Source organism: Emys orbicularis, chromosome 18 (assembly GCF_028017835.1).
Source record: "Emys orbicularis isolate rEmyOrb1 chromosome 18, rEmyOrb1.hap1, whole genome shotgun sequence".
Classification (NCBI taxonomy): Eukaryota; Metazoa; Chordata; order Testudines; family Emydidae; genus Emys; species Emys orbicularis.
In genome coordinates, this window is record NC_088700.1 from 24,119,914 (window position 1) to 24,140,631 (window position 20,718).

General features: G+C 57.6%; 1 protein-coding gene across 1 annotated transcript; it reads right to left on the reverse strand.

Moving 5' to 3' along the window:
* Positions 1-1,511: 1,511 nt before the first annotated feature.
* Positions 1,512-4,611, reverse strand: PHPT1 (phosphohistidine phosphatase 1). The gene is made up of 3 exons (XM_065418828.1): positions 4,436-4,611; positions 3,442-3,566; positions 1,512-2,003 (listed from the first exon to the last, which is right to left on the reverse strand). Exons 1-3 carry the CDS (start codon positions 4,581-4,583, stop codon positions 1,911-1,913), a joined length of 366 nt encoding a protein of 121 aa, XP_065274900.1. The 5' UTR covers positions 4,584-4,611; the 3' UTR covers positions 1,512-1,910.
* Positions 4,612-20,718: the final 16,107 nt, after the last annotated feature.

Consider the following 20,718-nt stretch of genomic DNA (forward strand, 5'->3'; position numbering starts at 1 on the left):
AAGAGGGAAGAAAGAAAATGATAAAAGGGAGAGACGTTTGCCATTCTCTTCCACTTCCATCTACAGACATCACCACCAAGTGACTGAAGAACTGATCAAAGGGGAGAGCGTGGCTGAACCAGCCAGCCTATAGTGAGAAGCATCTAAGTTTGTAAGGGCACTGAAAGTGTTAGATGAACTTAGAATGCATTTTGCTTTTATTTCATTAACCAAATCTGACTTCTTGTGCTTTGACTTATAATCACTTAAAATCTACCTTTCTGGTTAATAAATCTGTTGGTTTATTCTACCTGAAGCAGTGTGTTTGGTTTGAAGCCTCAGAGACTCCCCTTGGGATATCAATTTTTTGTTAAATTGACAAACTCATATAAGCTTGCAGCGTCCAGAGGGCATAACTGGACCCTGCAAGACGGAGGTTCTTAGGGTTGTGTTTTGGACCAGAGATATTGGCTAGTGTCATTCGGTTGCACAATCCAAGCAGCTTACATGCTACAGGCTGTGCATGAACAGCCCAGGAGTGGGGGTTCTCACAGCAGAGCGGGGTAAGGCTGGCTCCCACAGTCAAGGATTGCAGATCACCAGTTGAGATAACACCATAATGTCACAGTGGTGCGGCGAGCAGGGTGTATGTGCAGCTTGTTACTCCAAGTGAAGTTCACACTTTAAGCACTGATATTTGTGATTTTAAGTGAGTCTTAAGTGCAGTGGCTAAGAACAGCCAGGAGGAGGTCACAGTTTTGTTATTTTCTGTTTGCTTATTTCGGGAAAGGGAAGTAGGAACAGGAAAACGAGTGAAAGCAGTGAAGCGATTGCGAAGTTGGAGCTTTTTAGGCTGCAGGTTGTAGAAAAGTGAGGGAGCACCAGAGATTATTGCAACTGAAAGAACCGGAGATAAAAGAAAGAGAGTGAGAGTGTGAAAACACCAACTGGACCTGCTAAAGCAGAACCAGAACCCCCCGACCCCAATGACTCCCATCACTCCAAAAAATCCATAAGTGGGAACACTTACGTCCTGCATACAGTGAGGACGATGATATTGCTGCATATCCGACTACCTTTGAAAGGCTGTGTATAATACATGAAATCCCTGATAAGAGTTCCTACCCTGACTGCGAAATTAACTGGTAACGCTCGAAATGTTTGCAATGGAATGCCTATTGAAGATGCTTTAGACCAGGGGTCGGCAACCTTTCAGAAGTGGTGTGCCGAGTCTTCATTTATTCACTCTAATTTAAGGTTTCATGTGCCAGTAATACATTCTAACGTTTTTAGAAGGTCTCTTTCTATGAGTCTATAATATATAACTAAACTATCGTTGTATGTAAAGTAAATAAGGTTTTTAAAATGTTTAAGACGCTTCATTTAAAATTAAACTAAAATGCAGAGCCCCCCAGACTGGTGGCCAGGACCCGGGCAATGTGAGCGCCACTGAAAATCAGCTCGCGTGCCGCCTTTGGCACGCCTGCCTACCCCTGCTTTAGACTCTTGTAAATCAGACTATTTAGACTATTGTAAATGTAAAGATACTGTTTAATTTTCACTGTAAACATTCAGGGAGAAGTCCTGGCTCCCTGAGATCAATGGCAACCCCCCCGGTTTCACTGGGGCCAGGATTTCCACCTTCGGCAGATGCAGCTCAAGACTCCAGCGCTGAGACAATTCATGGATCCGAAGGGTGTGGAGGCTGGTGAATTCCCCATGCTCCAGGCTTGTCCCTCTCCTGGCAGAAGCCTCCCAGCAGAATGAACTCGCATCCTCCATGAAGCTTCAGACACAAGGAAACAGTGGAGCCCAGGCAGCCCCAGAGCACTGGCCAGTGCAGGCTCTGCTCCCACAAGCCCAGCCAACGACTTGGGCATCTCAGTCCTAGGAAAAGGGAGTGATGTCTGCTGCCGTCGGAGTAGAGCCAGTCAATAGCCTTCATCAGCCCAGGTGACCGCATAGTCTGGATACTCGTCTTTCAGTATCTTTGTGGACACAGAGTGTTTTGCTCGACCAAAGCCCTGGAAGAGGAAAAAGGCAGCGCTGTGAACTGCGAAGGGCTCAGGAAGAGTCCTGGGGACAGAGCCCTGAGCACTAAGAGAAGCCGAGAGGATGATCTGGGTATGGAAGAGGCCACCAGCGCTTTGCCTAAAACTCCCAAATGACCCCCCCATCTACACCTGGCAACAATCCACACAGAACACACTGCAGCTTGGCACCAGGTGCCCAGAACTGGAGCATCAGGGCAGGGCAGTCCTGGCCCCGCCTTGTCCCTGCTCCTACAGGAGATTAGAGTTGGGAAGACTCTGGAGAGTGGTGGCATCTTTGGGCCACACAAGGTACCTCTCTCTTACTGGGTTTATCTAGGGCAGGTCTGGGGCTCTAGAGTGTTTCTGGCAGAGGCAGTGAAGGGAGAAGGTGGAGAATAAGTCGCAGGAGGGAGATTAAACTATTTCCCAGAGCTGGGTGGGACCCATACAGTTCTCTCTGCTCCAAGAACAAACAGTGTCATGTGGTCACTGTGAGCCCTTTGAACTGCTCCTTGGCAACACCTACTACTCTGTGCCCAGTGTGACGAGCAGCAGTCTATGAATTTATTTCAATTCGGCTTCTTTCTTTGCCTGTTTGGCTTTTGCTCTCAAAATGGAAGCAGCCACAAGCACAAGCCTTAATTAGGTGGGTACAGTTAAAGAAACACAATCCCCCAAGAGGAACACGGTCACACCAGCATAGATGTGCTTGTACTGGGATAGCTATTCCCATAGGGAAGGTGAATAAGCTATACAAGGATAAGGCACCTTTATACAGACATTTCTGCATTCATATCAGGGGGATTGTACTGCTTTAACTATACTAATGTAGTTAAAGCAATAAAGGGTGTACAAGCATAACTAGATCAGTAGAAAAGTTACACCCCTAACTGACACAGTTATACCGGTACAAAAACTGTGTTTAGACCAGGCATTAGACTACAGCAGGTTAACAGGCAGCAGATTTACACACACACACACACACCCACCCCCGTGGAACTTCTTGCCATGGGCTGTGTGTAGTGAAGGCCAAAAGTATAAGTGGGTTCCCAAAAGGAGATAAGTTCATGGAGGATCGGTCCATCAATGGCTGTTGGCCATGATAGTCAGGGATGCAACCCCACACTTTGGATGTTTTTTTGGTCTTACAGCCCCAGCCTTCAGGAAGGGCTATTGGTTACCAGCCTAACTAATAAGTCAATACCTTTAAAGCTTCTCTACCTTATACCCATTAGACAGTGGTAAGATGCCAGCTTCCATGTCAAAACTGCATGGGCTGTGAGTGCGGGGGGTTCCAGGCTAGTGCTGTTGCTCAGACAGCAAAGATACCAGCATAGGTGAAAAGAACCCCTATCCACCCACTCCCTTCAAGACTGGTTACAAGTTTCTCAATCAAACCAACAGCACCCTCCCATGGCTCCTTGTTTACCACAGAATATCCATAAACGTGGATCTTCTTCTCCTTGCTCTGGTGGGAGATCCTGCCCCCGCCCAAGCACTCGCAGTCGTAGCCTTGCTTCTCAATTTCTGCCGCAGTCTTGTCATAAATATCAGCTAGGGTGGGAGACATTGTAGGATGAATGTAAACAAAAGTCTATTAAAGTTCCTTCCCTGGGGATATTCTTGGTCCATGTGTAATATATAGAACATAGAATTCACACATGTGCTACCTACCCCACACATACAATTGCAGGTTAAAGACATGCTCCAACTCTACCCACAGTAAAAGGGATACAGGATTGGTAGGAACCACAATCTGATGGCTCACCACTATGGGTCCCGTTTCCCATCTCCAGACCCAGTTACTATGGATCCAGATCTGAACAGACTGATCCTAGGATTTCCAATAGTTGGAAAGAATCCCAGCCCATCGAACTCGAGATGAACTTTCTGCTCAGTTATCAACAGCACCATTTGCAACTATTTGTATTCAGCTGCAGTGATGGGGGATCCCTCCATACACTAGGCAGGTACCATTACAAGGCAAATCGTGATCAGTTTGCTGCACTCAGATCTAAGTGCGGCCCTTTGGGAACCCTGACGGCAGCCTCAGCATTGAGCTACATCCCTTGTGCACCTACGTGGGGCCCTGGGGCAGCCACTGTCCCCGCGGAGGAGACACGGCTCATCTCCCGCGCTTGGCACACATCACTGAACGCAGCTCCCAGGACCCAGTCACTCGGCCCACATTACAAATGGGATCACAGAGGCACAGGGCCAAGGGGAGCACGAGGCGGAGCCAAGCGGGGAACCCAGGCGTCCTGGCTAACGGTGCCAGCTGCCTGCGCTGCGCTGAGTGCCCCAGCCCCGGGGCCGGGCAACTGCCAAGTCACAGCCAGGCTCGGCTAACCCCGAGGACAGCGGGCGGGCCGGGGCAGCCCCCAGGCAGGGTCCACCAGCTCACTGACAGCCCCGCCCCTCACCGTGGTACTCGGCCCAGGCGTGGCCCCGCACGATATCCCTGGCGGGCCCATGGCCCCGCGCCGGCCGCACGCGGATCAGCACGTACTTGAAGACGCCGTCGGGGTCGATGTCCACGCTAGGGATGCCGCTCAACTGCTCCGCCGCCATTTTGCCGGCTCCGCACCCAACCAGCGGCGTCACCCTGCCTCCGCCCAATGACTACAAGGGGGCGGGGACTGCACAGCGCCACGGCCAATCACGCTGCAGAGCCGTGAGATCTCACCCAATTAGAGCAAAGGGCTCTTAAAGGGGACGCGAACAGTGTAATCCTTAAAGGTGAGGGCGGAGGGGTGTGATTTTACCGACAGAAAATGCCGGTCGCTGGGCCGATTGGAAGGGGCCGGGCTCGGCGGCAAGGAGAGCGCGGGGAGCCGCCCCGCCCCGCCCGCTCCGGGCCGGCCGGGCTCAGCGGCGACAGGGCAGCGCTGGGCCTCCTCGGGGAGCAGCGGGAGGGGTCCCGGGGCCGGACGGCCCGGGAGGAGGCCGCTGAAGTGACGGGCTGGGAGGGGGCGGCCAGTGAGCGGGGCCTGCGGGGCGCTACTGCTGCGGGCGGTGCAGGCCCGCGGCACCAGGCGTTGTACGAACACCCACAGTGCGGCAAAGGCCCTGAGGCTCGGCCTGACACCCGCCCCGCTCACCGCCGGACACCCAGCCCTGCCTGACACCCATCCTGCTCCCCGCCTGACACCCGCCCCGCTCCCCGCCTGTCACCCACCCCGCCTGACACCCGCCCCGCTCCCCGCCTGACACCCGCCCCGCTCCCTGCCTGACACCCATCCCGCCTGACACCCGCCCCGCTCCCCGCCTGTCACCCACCCCGCCTGACACCCGCCCCGCTCCCCGCCTGTCACCCACCCCGCCTGACACCCGCCCCGCTCCCCGCCTGTCACCCACCCTGCTCCCCGCCTGACACCCAGCCCTGCCTGACACCCACCCTGCTCCCTGCCTGACACCCATCCCGCCTGTCACCCGCCCCGCTCCCCGCCTGTCACCCACCCCGCCTGACACCCGCCCCGCTCCCCGCCTGTCACCCACCCTGCTCCCCGCCTGACACCCAGCCCTGCCTGACACCCGCCCCGCTCCCTGCCTGACACCCATCCCGCCTGACACCCGCCCCGCTCCCCGCCTGTCACCCACCCCGCCTGACACCCGCCCCGCTCCCCGCCTGTCACCCACCCTGCTCCCCGCCTGACACCCAGCCCTGCCTGACACCCACCCCGCTCCCCGCCTGACACCCATCCCGCCTGACACCCGCCCCGCTCCCCGCCTGTCACCCACCCCGCCTGACACCCGCCCCGCTCCCCGCCTGTCACCCACCCTGCTCCCCGCCTGACACCCAGCCCTGCCTGACACCCACCCTGCTCCCTGCCTGACACCCATCCCGCCTGACACCCGCCCCGCTCCCCGCCTGTCACCCACCCCGCCTGACACCCGCCCCGCTCCCCGCCTGACACCCAGCCCTGCCTGACACCCACCCTGCTCCCCGCCTGACACCCATCCCGCCTGACACCCGTCCCGCTCCCCGCCTGTCACCCACCCCGCCTGACACCCGCCCCGCTCCCCGCCTGTCACCCACCCTGCTCCCCGCCTGACACCCAGCCCTGCCTGACACCCACACCCCTCCCTGCCTGACACCCAGCCCCGCCTGTCACCCACCCTGCTCCCCGCCTGACACCCAGCCCTGCCTGACACCCACCCCCCTCCCTGCCTGACACCCAGCCCTGCCTGTCACCCACCCTGCTCCCCGCCTGACACCCATCCCGCCTGACACCCACCCCCCTCCCTGCCTGACACCCAGCCCCGCCTGTCACCCACCCTGCTCCCCGCCTGACATCCATCCTGCCTGACACCCACTCCGCTCCCTGCCTGTCACCCAGCCCCGCCTGTCACCCTCCCCGCTCCCTGCCTGTCACCCAGCCCCGCCTGTCACCCAGCCCCGCCTATCACCCACCCTGCTCCCCGCCTGACACCCAGCCCTGCCTGACACCCGCCCCGCTCCCTGCGTGTCACCCAGCCCTGCCTGTCACCCACCCTGCTCCCCGCCTGACACCCAGCCCTGCCTGACACCCACTCCGCTCCCTGCCTGTCACCCAGCCCCACCTGTCACCCATCCTGCTCCCTGTCACCCAGCCCCGCCTGTCACCCACCCCGCTCCCTGCCTGTCACCCAGCCCTGCCTGACACCCACTCCGCTCCCTGCCTGACACCCAGCCCCGACACCCTGCCTGACACCCAGCCTGTTGGGACACCCAGCCCTACGCCCTGCCTGACACCCAGCCCCTCTCCCTGACATGCAGCCCTGCCGCCTGGGAACTGCTGGTCGTGTTCTCCAGCAAGCCTAGCGGCTGCCTAGTGCCAATGTCGTGCTCCTTTATGTTTTTGCATTAATAACTTGGGCCTATAAAGCAAGTGCAGTGTAATGCAACCTGCTTCTGGCTGGGGCCTCCTGCTGCTGTCGTTCAAAGAATTAACAACAATCACAGGATGAGAACGAGGGAGCAGCGGGTGGGTGTGTCACACGCCAGGATTAGCTCTTATCATTTTTGTGCCATGGGGGGGGGGGGTCTCGACACTGGCGCCCCTCGCTGCCTCCTATTCACTCCCTGTGGCATAGAATGGTTTTGGGTCCTGGGGGCTGTGATACTTTGGTCTAATTTTGGTAGTTGGCAGGGGCATGCACAGGAATTTAAATTTGACCCCTTTTGGGGGGGCACGGAAGCTCACTGCCCCCCCTGGCCCCGGGAGGAGTTCGCTGCCCCCAGTCCTCCCCTGGCCCTGGGAAGAGTTTGCTTTCCCCCCTCCCCACCAGGTCCCGGCAGGAGATCCATCTTCTCTCCCTCCACCCTGCCCCAGCCCCAGCCGTGGCAGGAACTCGATCTTCCCTGCCTTCGCGGCCCCGGGCGGGAGAAGTTCTGTGCCCCTCCCCCGCGCACGCCTTTGGTAGTTGGGTTTAGTGTGCAGGTGCTGCGTGGGGTCTGTGGCCTGTGAGCTACAGGTGAAACTGGATGATCTAGTGGCCCCTTCTGGCCTGAAGCACTACGATAATATGGGAGGCTTGGGACAGCCTGGGAGGGCGAAAGGGTGATCTCAGCCTGGCCCCTTCCTGTTCCCCAGAACAGAGGGTCTGCGCCTCTGCTCATCTGGGTAGCACAAACCTATTCACGCACTGAGGATGAACATCTCTCCTCTGCAATGGCCAACACATGGTTTGTACATCGCTTAAGCCTTCAGAATAGAACTGACGATGAACCTCCGTACCGGGGCATTTTCTTGACAAGTTCATGCTCTGGGGGGAGGGATAGCTCAGTGGTTTGAGCATTAGCCTGCTTAAACCCAGCGTTGTGAGTTCAGGCCTTGAGGGGGCCACTTAGGGATCTGGGGCAAAATCAGTACTTGGTCCTGCTAGTGAAGGCAGGGGGCTGGACTTGATGACTTTTCAGGGTCCCTTCCAGCTCTATGAGATAGGTATATCTCCATAGTCACTGGCATCACCTATAAATGGGTAAGGATTTGGTGCTGTAGTGTACTAGCTTTTGGAGTCTGTATGGGGGATGCTGCCCTCTCGTGGCTGGCTACCACTTCTGTCAGCTTTTGAAGTTGCCTCTCACACAAGTAGCAGAGGCTTAGATGTTTGGGGTGGATGGACCAGGGCTCTGATCCCCGCTCCCCAGGCATGTCGCTTATGTCTGCAGCACATCACTTTGTCACACTTACAAATGGTCACTCACCCATCACTCCTCCAATGTCCCAGAGGTTCTAACAGTTCCTTTTCTTTGCATCTCATTCCATGTAAGTGTTTTTTGGCCCCAGGCGGACTCTATCTTCATGTTAGCAGGAAAGGTTTCCCCTGCCTCCCTCACAAGATCAGCACCTTCCTCACAAAACTATTGTTGCCCAGTCAAGTCAGTAAAGGCAGACAACAGTGCTGTACATTCAAGTTATACTTTATGGATAGTCAAAGGAAATAGGTCTCTCATAATAAGTTTACCTCAGAAACTTTGCTGTGGGACACTGGCAGGAATGATACAACGAAACGTGAGAAAATACAGACCTAGTTCTGCTCTGCACAAGAGGAGACGTGATCCGACTCTTCAATATGATGCATAATTTTTAAAAAGGAAATAAATAGAACATGCATTTATCAAATAATTCTGTCCCGTTTAGGTAAAACCCTCCAGGGAGCCCAGCTGAGAAGATGCAGTTTCAGTCTTTTTATTTATTGTTTGTTAGATTAGGAGGCTGCAGCTATCAGGATCCACCATTACCTTGAAGTTGTGTAGTTGGAGGAGCTGTTTGGATCTCGGCCATGAAACCTGGTTAAAGCATGGACAGGATCCCAGACAGTGCAAAGGAATGCAAAACCAGGACAAAGATGCTCCCAGTTTCCCCTGCTGCCACAAGAGGAGGAAGTCACAGCTCTGCCGGGGAAATGGGGGAGGGAACTTACGATGACTGGGATGGTATAGAGGAGAAAAGCCCACCTGGCCTTATGATGAAAGGCAGGAAGTCCCACTGACCGCAGTGCTGCTGGGGAGGAACTCAGCTTAGCTGGCTGAGAGGCAGGAGTCCCTCACTTTTGCCCCGACTATTCAGCTTTTACAGAAGATGAACTCGCATCTACTCAGCTAATGGGCACTATCTAGCTGGTGCAGTGGGGCGGTAGCTGCCCACAACAGTGCTGTCGTTGAGGGTGCTGCCTCCCAACGGTGGCATGGACACCCCTGGCTGACCCAGGCAGCCTGGCATAGGAACTGATGATTTCCATTCCAGTGCTAGTTAATAACGTCAAGTGTTTTTGACTTGATCCCTTGATGCTGGGCAGGCCCAAAATCACTGCTCGTGGCTCTGGCGCATTCCCATTAGTGCATGGTCATCACCAAGGAAATGAAGTTCCCTGGCCAACAGGCAAAATCCTAGACTGATGCGCTCAGAGTGGAGAAGGGCGTGAACCAAAACCAGGGATCAGCATGCACAGCTGGATGTCTCTTTATAATGGGCACCACCTGAGCACCCTGCCACCTGGGGAGGTTTCCATTCGGCTCTGCACGTGGAACCTCCATCTTTGAATCAGGGGCTTGCATTGCCCCGTTCTAGAGATAGGATGTTTGGATCCAGGGATGTAGTTCTGGTCCATCTCTCCAGATGGCAGCAACACTCGGTGGTTCCCTGTGGTCAAGGAGAGAACATTCCCATCATCCTCCATAGCAAGGTCATTTTCTTCCTCTGCTCCCCCTATTGTAAGGTCGGAGGCCTTTTCTGCAGCCACAGTAGGACAGTCGCAGCCATGAGCTAAGAAGCAGAGCGTCACATCCTCACATTGCCTCTAAATTACATCAAAACAATGTCATATGGGGCTGTGAAGAATGTGCTCCTGTCCTAACAGTGGCCACCATCACCAGATAAAGAAACAGAACTTAAAATGTTTAAAGAAAATGTTGTCAGCATTCTGCCTGGCAAGGAACCACTTCTCAACAGTTGTGATTGTGAAATCTCTACTTCTATTGTTTTGTCTTTACAGTCCCCACTTCTCTATTGTTTATCTGTAGGGTCTCTGTCTGGTTCTTTGATCGTTTCTGTCTGTGGCATAACTAATTTTGCAAGATTGAAATCAACTCAGGTGCTGGGGTCTGATTGGGTAAAGAATGGTTTCGTAATGGGCTAGGATGGGTGAAAAATACTGTCTTGCAGCACTTCAGTCTACAATGGTTGGTGATGGTAGAGCTAAGCAGGACTCAAGTTTCACTACAGACGCTCCCCGACTTACGAAAGCGTTCTGTTCCGGAATGCCTTGCGTAAGTCGAATTTTGCGGAAGTTGGGGACGTATACCCGACAATTACACACACACAAAAAGCTTACGGAACTTTTTCCGTAAGTGCGGGTTTGCGTAAGTCGGGTTTGCGTAACCCGGGAAGCATCTATATATAAACTGGGGTCCAAAAGGAAGTTCTTTAGCACAGCACACAGCCCAAGCTCAGAGCTGCCAGACCGCAACACCTGCCAATCAGACTGTGCAGAAGCTGGAGCCCCAGATGACCTGATCCTGCCTGGCCACCAGGAAAAGTTCGTCTGCCTTACTGGGAGTGGTGAGCATTGCCTGCTTAGCGAGTGTGTTCTGTTTTGGTAGCTGTTAATAAATAGAGGATATTACTGTGTAAGGCTCCTTCACTGGTAAAAGGCCCTGCAGACCCACAGAAGATTATGCCCTGAGCCCTAAGAACTGGGTAAGGGTGGGTGGGGGTGCCTATGTTACACCTTGAGCCCACGGAAGTGCCTAGAGTGTGTGGGTAACAGAACTGTCAAGGGGGAAAGGTCAGTTCTCAAACTCCCTTCTCCATTTCACATGGCCAGTAACACATCAGCAAATGGGGCTTATGCCCCCCAGTCTACAACAACACCCCCCATTCACCTCAAGGGAGGCTCCAGGCACAGGTCCAAGGCCACCTGTGGCTCCAAGATTCGGGGGTCAAACCCTAACAGCCCGAGCATGAACCCCAGGGAGTTGAAAGGGTCAGAGTCATCAGACTCGGCGGAGTCAAACTTGGCAGCAAAAGGGCTGGTAAGAAATGAGCATTGATGAGATGGCAGAGGACTGGGCGGTCCCAGGAATGACAACAAAATGGACTGGTCTCTAAAGGCTGGCACATTCCCTTGGCAACCCAAACACAACAGCCCTCAGCTAGAGCATGGAAACTGACGCTGACTAGCACCAGGTGTGACACTGACCAGCAGGTTCCACAGCATGGAGAGTGAAAGCTTTATGAGTCCCTCTAGGTCAGCGTTTCTCAAATTGGGGTCCACGAGGGTACTCCAGTGGTCCGCTGGCCCTGCTGTTCAACTCCTCCCCTCCCTCTCAGTGCCTCCTGCTGTTCTGTGGCGTGCAGGAGGGCCTGGGAGGGAGGGGGAGGAGCGAGGACGGGGCATGCTTGGGGGAGAGGGTGGAAAGAGGCAGGGAAGCGGAGGGGCGGGAGTGGAGCGGGGTTGGGAAGAGGTGGGGTGGGGCCTTGGGAGAAGGGGTGGAGTGGAGGTGGGGCCTGGGGCTGAGTGGGTGGCTTGGGGGGAGGGGTCCATAAATTTTTTTAAATCAAAATTGGGGTCCTTGGTCTGCTAAAGTTTGGGAACCACTGCCTAGGTAAAACTCCCCAGTGCGCCCTGTAACACAGTAGTGGGCACATGGTGTTCCCTGGGGCAGATCCTCATCTGGTATAAGTCAGCGTCACTCACTTGACATGGAGCTGAACAGAGCCATGCTGACTTAGGGCAGCTGAGGGTATGGGCTGGGAATGCAGGAATTTGGTATCAGCTCTTTGTGTCCAGTGTTTGGCAGCCGATCAGCTTATCTGCACTGCTCTCCTCTTGCTGCTCTCACATCTCTTGCATTTTAAATGAGGCAGAACTTGGTGACCCCTTCTCTGTTGGCTGAGGCAGCACCAAAAGGCGGGGCTGCTCTCCTGCCCTTGCCCTAGGGACAAGAAGAATATTGCTAATACATATCACTAAGCAAACACAAACAGATCTTTGCAGCCTCCCCCACCCCTCAGGGATAGGTAGGTGATTTTACCTCCAACTTATGGGGGAAACTGAGGCACAAAGTGGTTAAGTGATTTGTCCAAGGTCACGCAGTGCATCAGTTTCAGCTCAGGACTTAGAGCTCCAGAGCGCCTGACTCTGTCTCAGCTGCACTTTCCCGCGGCTCACCCAACCCCAGTCAGCAGCTTGACTAGGGGCAGCCCTGGGGCCACCGTGCAGGCCCCGTCTGCAGAGGGAAGAGCATGGGCTAGAGAGCAGACACGCTGTTCCCCTGTATCTGGGCCAGCAGCTCACCCTAGAGCAGCAGCCTCGCAGGGGCGGCAGGGGCTCCCAGCCGCAAAGGGGCAGCAGTTCCCATGCACTGGAACCTGCTCAACTCCTCTCTCGTTCCAGCTCCCTCAGAGGCGTGGGCCAATCCACACCCAGCACAAGCGAGCTCAATGCCGCTGAAGGCAATGGACCTGCACCTGCCGCCAGCGCGGTTGAATCTGGCCCCTGGCTGAGCGTGCAACCATCATGTGGCAGTACTAGTGCTGCATAACGGGGTCCTGCCCCTGGCTTTGCATGCCAGCCTTGGGTGCTCACTGGGTGCCAATCCTTGGGCTCGCCCACCCGGGTAAGGTTGGAGCAGAACACGAGCTGTTCTGTTCACAGGGCGCGCACTGTGCCTGGGCACAGGGTGAGTGGATCCGCCAGGGGGCCTGTCGGCAGCTCCCTTTTGCTTCCAGCCTGCACCCAGAAGGAAGGGCTCTGAGGAGAGGGGCAAGAACGAACGATCCCAGGTCTGGGAACCCTGCTGCCAGTGTGGTTAGTCTGGATTTACCCCCAGGCTGGCTTCCCTGTGCTCCCCAGTGGGGTGTGTATTTCCTTCTAGAGCAGCCAAGCAATGAGAAGAGGCAGGTTATGACTGGATGGGGCAGGGTCTTTATGACATGGGATTAGTGAGCTGAGCAGCCTTTCACCCCCTCTCCTCCCCCACACTGGGCGAAGGCAGCCCAAGCGCGAGGAGGCTGGACATGGCCACCACCTGGCTGCTGAGTGCTGTGAAATGGTCTTGCGGAGTCCCTGCTCCTAGCAGACAAAGCCAGCCACCTTTGCAAATCATTGGTGCCCTTGCCTGCTACCTTAGCAGAAGGAGGGAATGGCCAGTGGAAACCAACTGCACCTCTGCCCCCTAGAGAGGGGATCTGCAAATCAGGGCGATGCACTATGAGCACATATTGCTTGGAGTGCCCTCTAGTAGCAGTTCTAAAAATATTACTATTGAGTACTGCAAATGCATGGTAAGACTACACTACCCAGAATCCTCCTGGGGAAGATTATTGTGACTGGGGGGACAATGAAAGCTAAAGCAAGGTGCAGTACTGGCAGCTCCCCTTGAGTTCTGGGTCGTTCCCTTGTGTAAACACATCCCCCTCTACTGACTGATCCACTAGAGGACAACAGCCTCCTGTTGCTATCGGTAATGGAGTTACTCCTCCAGCTCAAGTGGGCAAGGCTTGTGGGTTGAATCTAAAGGGCCTGGGTTGGCCCCTGGCCACACCCCATGGCGGGGCGTGGGGGAGGGAGTCTGCATGGTCAGGGCCTCGCCTGGCCCGTGGAGGGTGGCTGCATTCACCAGGACTAGCAAGCGGCGCTTTCAGCAGCATGAACTGGTGGCTGGGCACCGTGGCCCAATGGCTTGGCTTTGCCACGCAGGAGCTGGGCGCAGCATGCAGGGTCACTGTGTGCTGGGATGGGCAACAGCGCCTTTGGTGACTGGGACTGGTGGGTGCAGCCCAAGACAACATAAGCCCTGCCCGCTCAGTGTGGGGGCCCCAGGAGCCAGCCAGCCTTGTCACTGGGCAAAGAATGAAGAGCCAGGGCCCGCAGCCGACTGAAACCCCAGGGGGTGACAGCAACAAAAAGCCACCCCTGCTGGTGAGGTCAGGGCCCCAGAACTCAGCTGATACCGTGGGAGAACGAACAAACAAACGGGGGAGGCCATCCCAGCCTACCCACACCTCCGCCAAGGGGGTGGAGCCACAGAACACGGGCCAACGAATGAGCAACCGGGACACGCAGCGCGCCAAGAGCGACAGCCCTGGAGGCTGCATCCCCAACCTGCAGGTGGATGCCGTGCCACAGGGCCCGCCCTGGGGTGGGGAGGGCAATTCAGCCATGCTAGCAGAGGGATCCCTGGTGCTTTGGTTTTAAGCCCAGCTGAGGGTACACTGTAGCCAAACTCTGGACTTGGCATCATGTCCGGGTTGTTGGAGTCACACTGCATGAAAGAGATGACCCCCCGCCCCGCTTCTGCCATTACGTTCCCATCCGCCTGGAGAAGCGGAGATCTCCCCAGAAAAGATGCCAGGGAGAGGGAAAGCTGCTGGCATGGCCCCTGTGGCTTTGCTGGGTGATTGCACAGCTGAGATGTTTGGAATCCATGCCCCCTCCCGCTGGCTCCACCTCAAATGCCCCCAGACAGGCGCTGCAGCAGGGGGCTGTTGCTAAGGTACATTGTCCTGGCCACGCTCGCTGGGCGGCTGGTATCTGACAGTCTTAGTGCACCCGAGAGACGCCAACACTCATAAAAGTCATTCGCCTTGTCCAATGGGATTAACCGCCCCGGAATCCGTATGTGGAGCTGCACCCGTCTTGGGCTCTGGCGTGATGGCGAGCCCCAAACCCAGCCGAGACCCCATCTAAAACACGGGTAGGGGGCAGACTAGTGACAGGATCCCACCAAAAGCAGGGGTGCGGAAGGCTCTCAGATGCATCCAGCCAGGGAAGGGGCTCAGAGACAGCAAACCCACCATTTCACTTGGGCACTCTGGTGGTGGGGTGTGGGGAGGGGCACCTGCTGCTTCCAGCCACATGGTGCAGCCCTGAGATGATGGTGGAGCTCAGCTGAGCAACAGGGAGCGGGGAGAGGTGACAGCTCGTCCCTTGTAGTCCTTTGGGACGGGAGCACAGGGGAGGAGCTCCCTGCCCAGGAGCAACTGGGCCCAGAAGGGCTGGTGCGTAGGCAGAGCCACGGCTCCCCACTGCCCCATTCTGGGCCTGGCTGGCTGCAGGGCAGGGGCTGGCTGCACAACTTGTGCAGTGGGGGAGCTGAGAGCCACTGAACCAAACTGTAAACCCTGTAGATGAGGGAAACCACTTCAAGCCAGCAGCCCCAGCTCCAGCATACCTTAAACGGGCCCCCCAAATTCTTTTCCTCGCCCATGCTCAGGTAGCTCTGGGCAGCTCCACCCCTCCTGCTCCAATGCAGCGCTCAGCCACCAGCCAGCTGGTAGTTTGCCAGCCCCTGGAGCTTGGGCGTTTGAGGGTAGGATGGGCAGGCCGACATCATGGGGAGCTCCAGCCACGGGAGCGGGTTTGCTGCATTGGGGGCAGTGCTGGAGTCCGAAGGAAGTAGCTGGGCTGAGCAGAAGCTCCCTGGACTCCAAAGAGACCAAGACTCTTGTGTGGCCCCCGGCTCGGCCAGTCCCCAAGTGCAGGGCACTGCCACAGCCTGGGGTGCTTCACTGGGACCCCGAGGCTGGTGGCATGGACACGCTAGCACACGAGGGCCCCTGCAGGAAATCCCATGGCCCAGGCAGGCCGGGCACGCCTTGGGAAGGTTAGGTAGCACCTGCTGCTGCTGCAATGGAGAAACAGGAGGGGAGCTAGCAGAGCACCTTGGGCTCTCAACTAAGATGCTGGGGGGGAGAGGGGGGACACACACTGCAGGCAGCTGGCTTCAAACAGCAAGTTGGCTGGACAGTGCCACAGCGGGGTAGGGGCTGAGGGTTAGAGCTGCTAGGCTGCAAGGAATTCATTAGTCCTAAGGCTGGCAAGGGATCCAATCCTGAGATACCTGCCCTGGCTGCAGTGAGGGGCCTCCCATGGCCCTCCATCCCCTCAGCCTTCCCTCCCCGACCCCCCGCATTACAACGGGGAGCACCCTGAGGAGAGGGTGCGTGTCTGTGCCAGAGGGAGGAAAGGCCCCTGGCCTGGAGAGCTCCTCCGGCACACAGCCCTGCAGCATGTGCAGGGAGATGCTCCCCGGCAGGATTTGGCAGTGAGCTGAAGCTGGCAATTGTCCAAGCTCCTTTGCTGGGGCAGAGGAGAAACACGGATGGCAGCAGCTGTGAGCGTCCTCATGGGGCAGTCACCTGCTGCCTGGAACTGGCAGCGACTCCAGCACCAGCACAAAGGCAGGGAAGGGTGCTCATCACGCATCTTCCGTGCCCTGCGCCGGCCCCCTCTGCGAGAGGCCGTTCTGCACCAGCTCACTGCTGCTCATGCCTGAGCTTTGGCCTCCCACCCCGCCAGCAGGGAGCGCCGGGGATGCCCTCTGCATGGCAGGGCGGGGGGAGCTCCCACAGGACGCCTGGCTCCGGCCTGTGGGCAGGGGGCAGGCAGTGGGGCTGTATTTACACTAGGCCCAGCTGATTTCCAGCCCTGCGCACAAGCACAGCAGCCCCTCCAGAGAAACTGCATCCTGAACCCAGCCTCTGCTGTAAGGAGTGACCCAGCTGGGCGGCCCCTGGGAAACCCCCTTCAGCCCCCCTTCTTTAAAACACAGGCCACCCCTACCCGCACCCCTCAGAGCCAGGTTCCCCGGGCAGGGCTGATCCACGCCCACCCTGTGTGCAGGCACAAACACCCCTCCCACGAGCACACGTAATCCATGCCCACCCCTGCCTGTACCTCGCCCGACCCCTGCCCCCTGCACGCCAGCGTTCACTCTCCTCCCCACTCAGCAGCTGTGCTGGACTTCCGCTAGAAGTGTAACCAGAAAACATTTGGCACTTTCCCGGAAAGCACCTACCCCACCCCCCGCAGGTGTCTGCACCCCCCAAACAGACACCCCCCTTCACAACACAGCTTTAACCCCTTGGAAACCATGGGGTGGCTGCTGCAGAACACCACCTGAGCGGCCATCCGCTGCCAGGGAGGTGCAAAGGCATGTGGTGGGGTTCATTTAACCCTGAACTTGCCGGACTGTTTGCAGCACTGGAAAGGCCCAGTCCAGCACTCCGGGATTGCTCTTTGGTGATCCCGCTTGTTTGGGGGCTGGGGCCCTGCAGTAAGCGGCTCCCGTCACTCAGGAGTGGGGCCCGGCTTAGGGCAGGAGCTCCTTGGCAAAGATCACAGCTCCCCCTGCCCAAGCCAGAGCGAGCAGAGCTCTCCCTGCAGCAGGCTGGTGTGTAAGGTGCAGGCTGGGATGGGGAGCGCCTGCTCGCTCTCTGCACGGCCCCACGAAGGAGCCTCCCCAAGTAAACCCAAGGGCTGCTGGCGCGGTAAGTCCCGAAGCCAGAGCAAGGCCTGCGGGGCATTGCCATAACCAAGAGGCTGTTCCAGGAAGGTGGCCCCCTGGAGAGCCGCTGAGGATAAATCCTGGCTCAGGACACGCTGGTTCCCTTACCGAGGAGCCGGGCAGAGGGCGGCAATGTCTGGGCGGGGCGGGCTGTGGCCCTGCTTCCCGCCCCTTGCAGAGAGGCGCAGGGATGCCTGGCGGTGGCTATGTCTCCAGTGCAGAGCCCCCTCACGTGGCACTGCTTACCCCTCCCCAACTGACATTAGCTGGCCTGCGGACGCCCTCTTCTGCCGCCACCGCTGCCTCTACAGGGCCGTGGCTGGGGCTCAGTCCCGCTTGGGCCATCCGAGAAAGAGTTACCGGGATTTGCAAAGCTCTTGGCTCATGCCCCGCCTCGGCCACTGTGGAGGAGGCTGAATGGCTGGGGAGCCCAGCACCAGGATCCGCGCTAGTTACTCCCATCAGTGACATTCAGGAGCGGGGAGCGGCAGCATGGCTTTGAATTCCACTGGGGACACCAATCTGGGCAAAACTCCGGATGGGTTTGAGCCCCCTGGGGGCCCAGGCGGCCTGGCACTGCCCGGAGAGGAGGAGCAGCGTAGACGCTACCAGAAACAGTCACCCTTCTGCAGTGCTCCCCAGCCCGGGGGCAGGAGGAGCTCTCCTGCTGGGCCTGTCTCAGGAGTTTTATTCTCGATGAGAATCCACAGAGACCAACTTTGCTCTAGATCCTGCTGCAATATGGGCTGGAAAGCCCTAGGCCCCATGGCCTCCACGGCCCCAGCTCCCCCAGCAGAGCGCAGCCCAGGATTCCTGCACTACGAGCAGCCAGCACCAGACCCCACCTGGGCCTGGGCCCCTCCATCCCCAGAGGAGCTGGCCACACACAACCCAGGGAACGCAGCCCTCTCTGAGCTGTTCTTTGGCTTTGCACATAGGGCCAGGTTGGGTACCAGGCTCCCTGCCCAGTTATGCTGGGAGGGGTGGGAATGACCTGCTGCAATGGAGAAGAGGGAGGTGGGCTGGGGGGAGAACTGGGGGCTGCTGCTGCTGGCTTTGCCCTGGAAGTGGGTTATTGTCAGTCACAGATAAAGTGCATCAAGTGTCTTGGACCTTTTACCCCTCACGGCCTCCACCCTAAGTCAGGCATTGGCAGATTCCCACTCTGGCCTGGCACAGCAGGAGCGTCCTGCCCCAGTCTACGCGGCGCTCGCAGGGCCTGAGCACCCCACAGGATGGGGCCCTTGGCTGACTCAGCCCTTGGGAGGGGCTGGAGGGGGACCAGGGGGATTTTGGCAAGTGGAAGCAGCGTGTGGGGACAGGTGGGCAGCTGTGCACAGGCCTGAGGGGAGGGAATGCCTACTGCATAGAGACCACGTAGAGCCGCATACTGTAGAGAGAGCTACAGCGTGCACCTGTATAGAGCCGCATACTGTATAGAGAGCTACAGCGTGCACCTGTATAGAGCCGCATACTGTATAGAGAGCTACAGCGTGCACCTGTATAGAGCCGCATACATGACCACCTACAGGGCACACGGTAGAGACTCACTGTATAGACACTGTATAGAGTGCACTGTATTGAGCCTCATATTGTACAGCGCCCATAATGAGCGTATCGTATAGAGCCCACACTGTATAGCAGGGGTGTAGCCACGAGTGGGCCTGGGAGGGCCGTGGCCCACCCACTTAGCATCCTGGCCCACCCCATAGCCCCAGCTCTGCTCCGGCCCCAGCTTGCCCCACTTTGCCTGCCCGCCCGGCACTCCAGCCGCGGAGTGGGGTCGGGGCGCGGAGGCTTGCCCTACTCCACCTGCCTGGGGCTCCTGTGGGCAGCGGGGGGCTTTCCCCCCTTTGCCCAGCTGGAGAGCGCTGTCAGGGGTATACCCCACTCTGCCCGGTGCTCCAGCCAGGGAGCGGGGTCGGGGCGCGGGGGCTTGCTCTGCTCCATCCGACACTGCAGCTGCGGAGTGGGGTTGGGACAAGCCCCAGTGCCCCGCTCCCACTCCCTAGCTGGAGCACCAGGTGGGCGGAGCGGGGCAAGCCCCCACACCCCAATCCCGCTCCCCGGTGGTGGCGCCCATTTTTTTGAGGCCCTCCAATTGGCTGGGGCCCCTGGGCACGCCCCTTCGGCCCAGTGGCTAATCCACCACTAGGAGGAGGACGAGCTTCAGGTGACCCAGCAGAGGCAGAGGAGTCCTCGAAAAAGGTAGGCCTGCCACTTGTGGGCCAGGCCCGGCGTGGGGCGGGAGCCATTGCCGCTGGAGCGCGGGGTCTTCTCCCAGAGCTGGGTGCACGCCTGGGGCCCCTGGCCAGAGCGTCCACCACCCCCAGCAAGGTCCTCCCTCCCCGTCATTGCCCGCCCACCTAAAGTTGGAACCCACCCAAATGTCCCATCCTGCCTACGCCACTGCGGTCTAGAGCCTCAGGCTGCATAGAGACGTCTAGCGTGCCCACTGTTCTGAGACTCATCCCATATAGAGCCCATGTGGGGGGACACCTTATAGCGACTCATACCATACAACATGCTATATAGAGACTCAGACGCATGGGGCCAAACTTTCAAATGAGAGACACAAATGTGTCTGTAGAATCCAAAGCCCCTAGCATGCTCCCAAGCCCCCTCTGCACTCACCCCCATGTGCCAAGACATGGCCCTGAGCCCCCACTTTACAGTTATGCAGCCATGCAGACAAATGGGAACCGCTGTGCTAAGACACTGGGGCTACTTGCAGAGGCCAGGTTGAAAACATGCCCCTTCCTGGCTGTCTCCAGAATTAAACAAGGTGGCGGGGGGAGGGGGGCGAGGAACTGTCCGCTTGGGAGCAGCTATGGGCAAGTTTGGTGTCCAGGCAGCGGGATGGAGTGGGCATGGCAGGGAACTTAAAATGATTGCTCCGGCCACACTTGCTTAGAGGTAGCCGTGTTGTCTAGTGGTTAGATTTAGGGAGTAGCAACAGGCAGGGTTCTACGCTGAGCTGTTATTAGAACAGCTGCAGGCCAGTCGCTTGTCACCCTGTGCCTTGGCCAAGCCCACCTGGGAATCAGGTTAAACAAAGAGAAGGCAGTGAAAGAACCTCACTGGACCTGTGGCACTGGAGTTACCCTCCACAGAGCAGCCCTCTCCTCATGGCAAATCTCACGTGACAGGGCCAGCCCCACCCCTCTCTCCCCACCAAGGCCAACCAGGATCTAGAGAGCTCAGCAGATCCTGCCCTGACTAGCCAGTGGCCACAGAGGCAGGTGGCCTGAGCCCCATGGAGTCCATGGATCTGCGCTGCCCCGTTAGGACAGCATCTTTCCCAGGCCTCCCCGGGACCCACGCACCAACAGTTATCTGCTAGAAATGATAGGAAGATTCTGACTGACCAGTTTAGCGCATCAATAATAAAATACCTGTCTACAAAGGGGACTAAACAGGCAGCGCTGG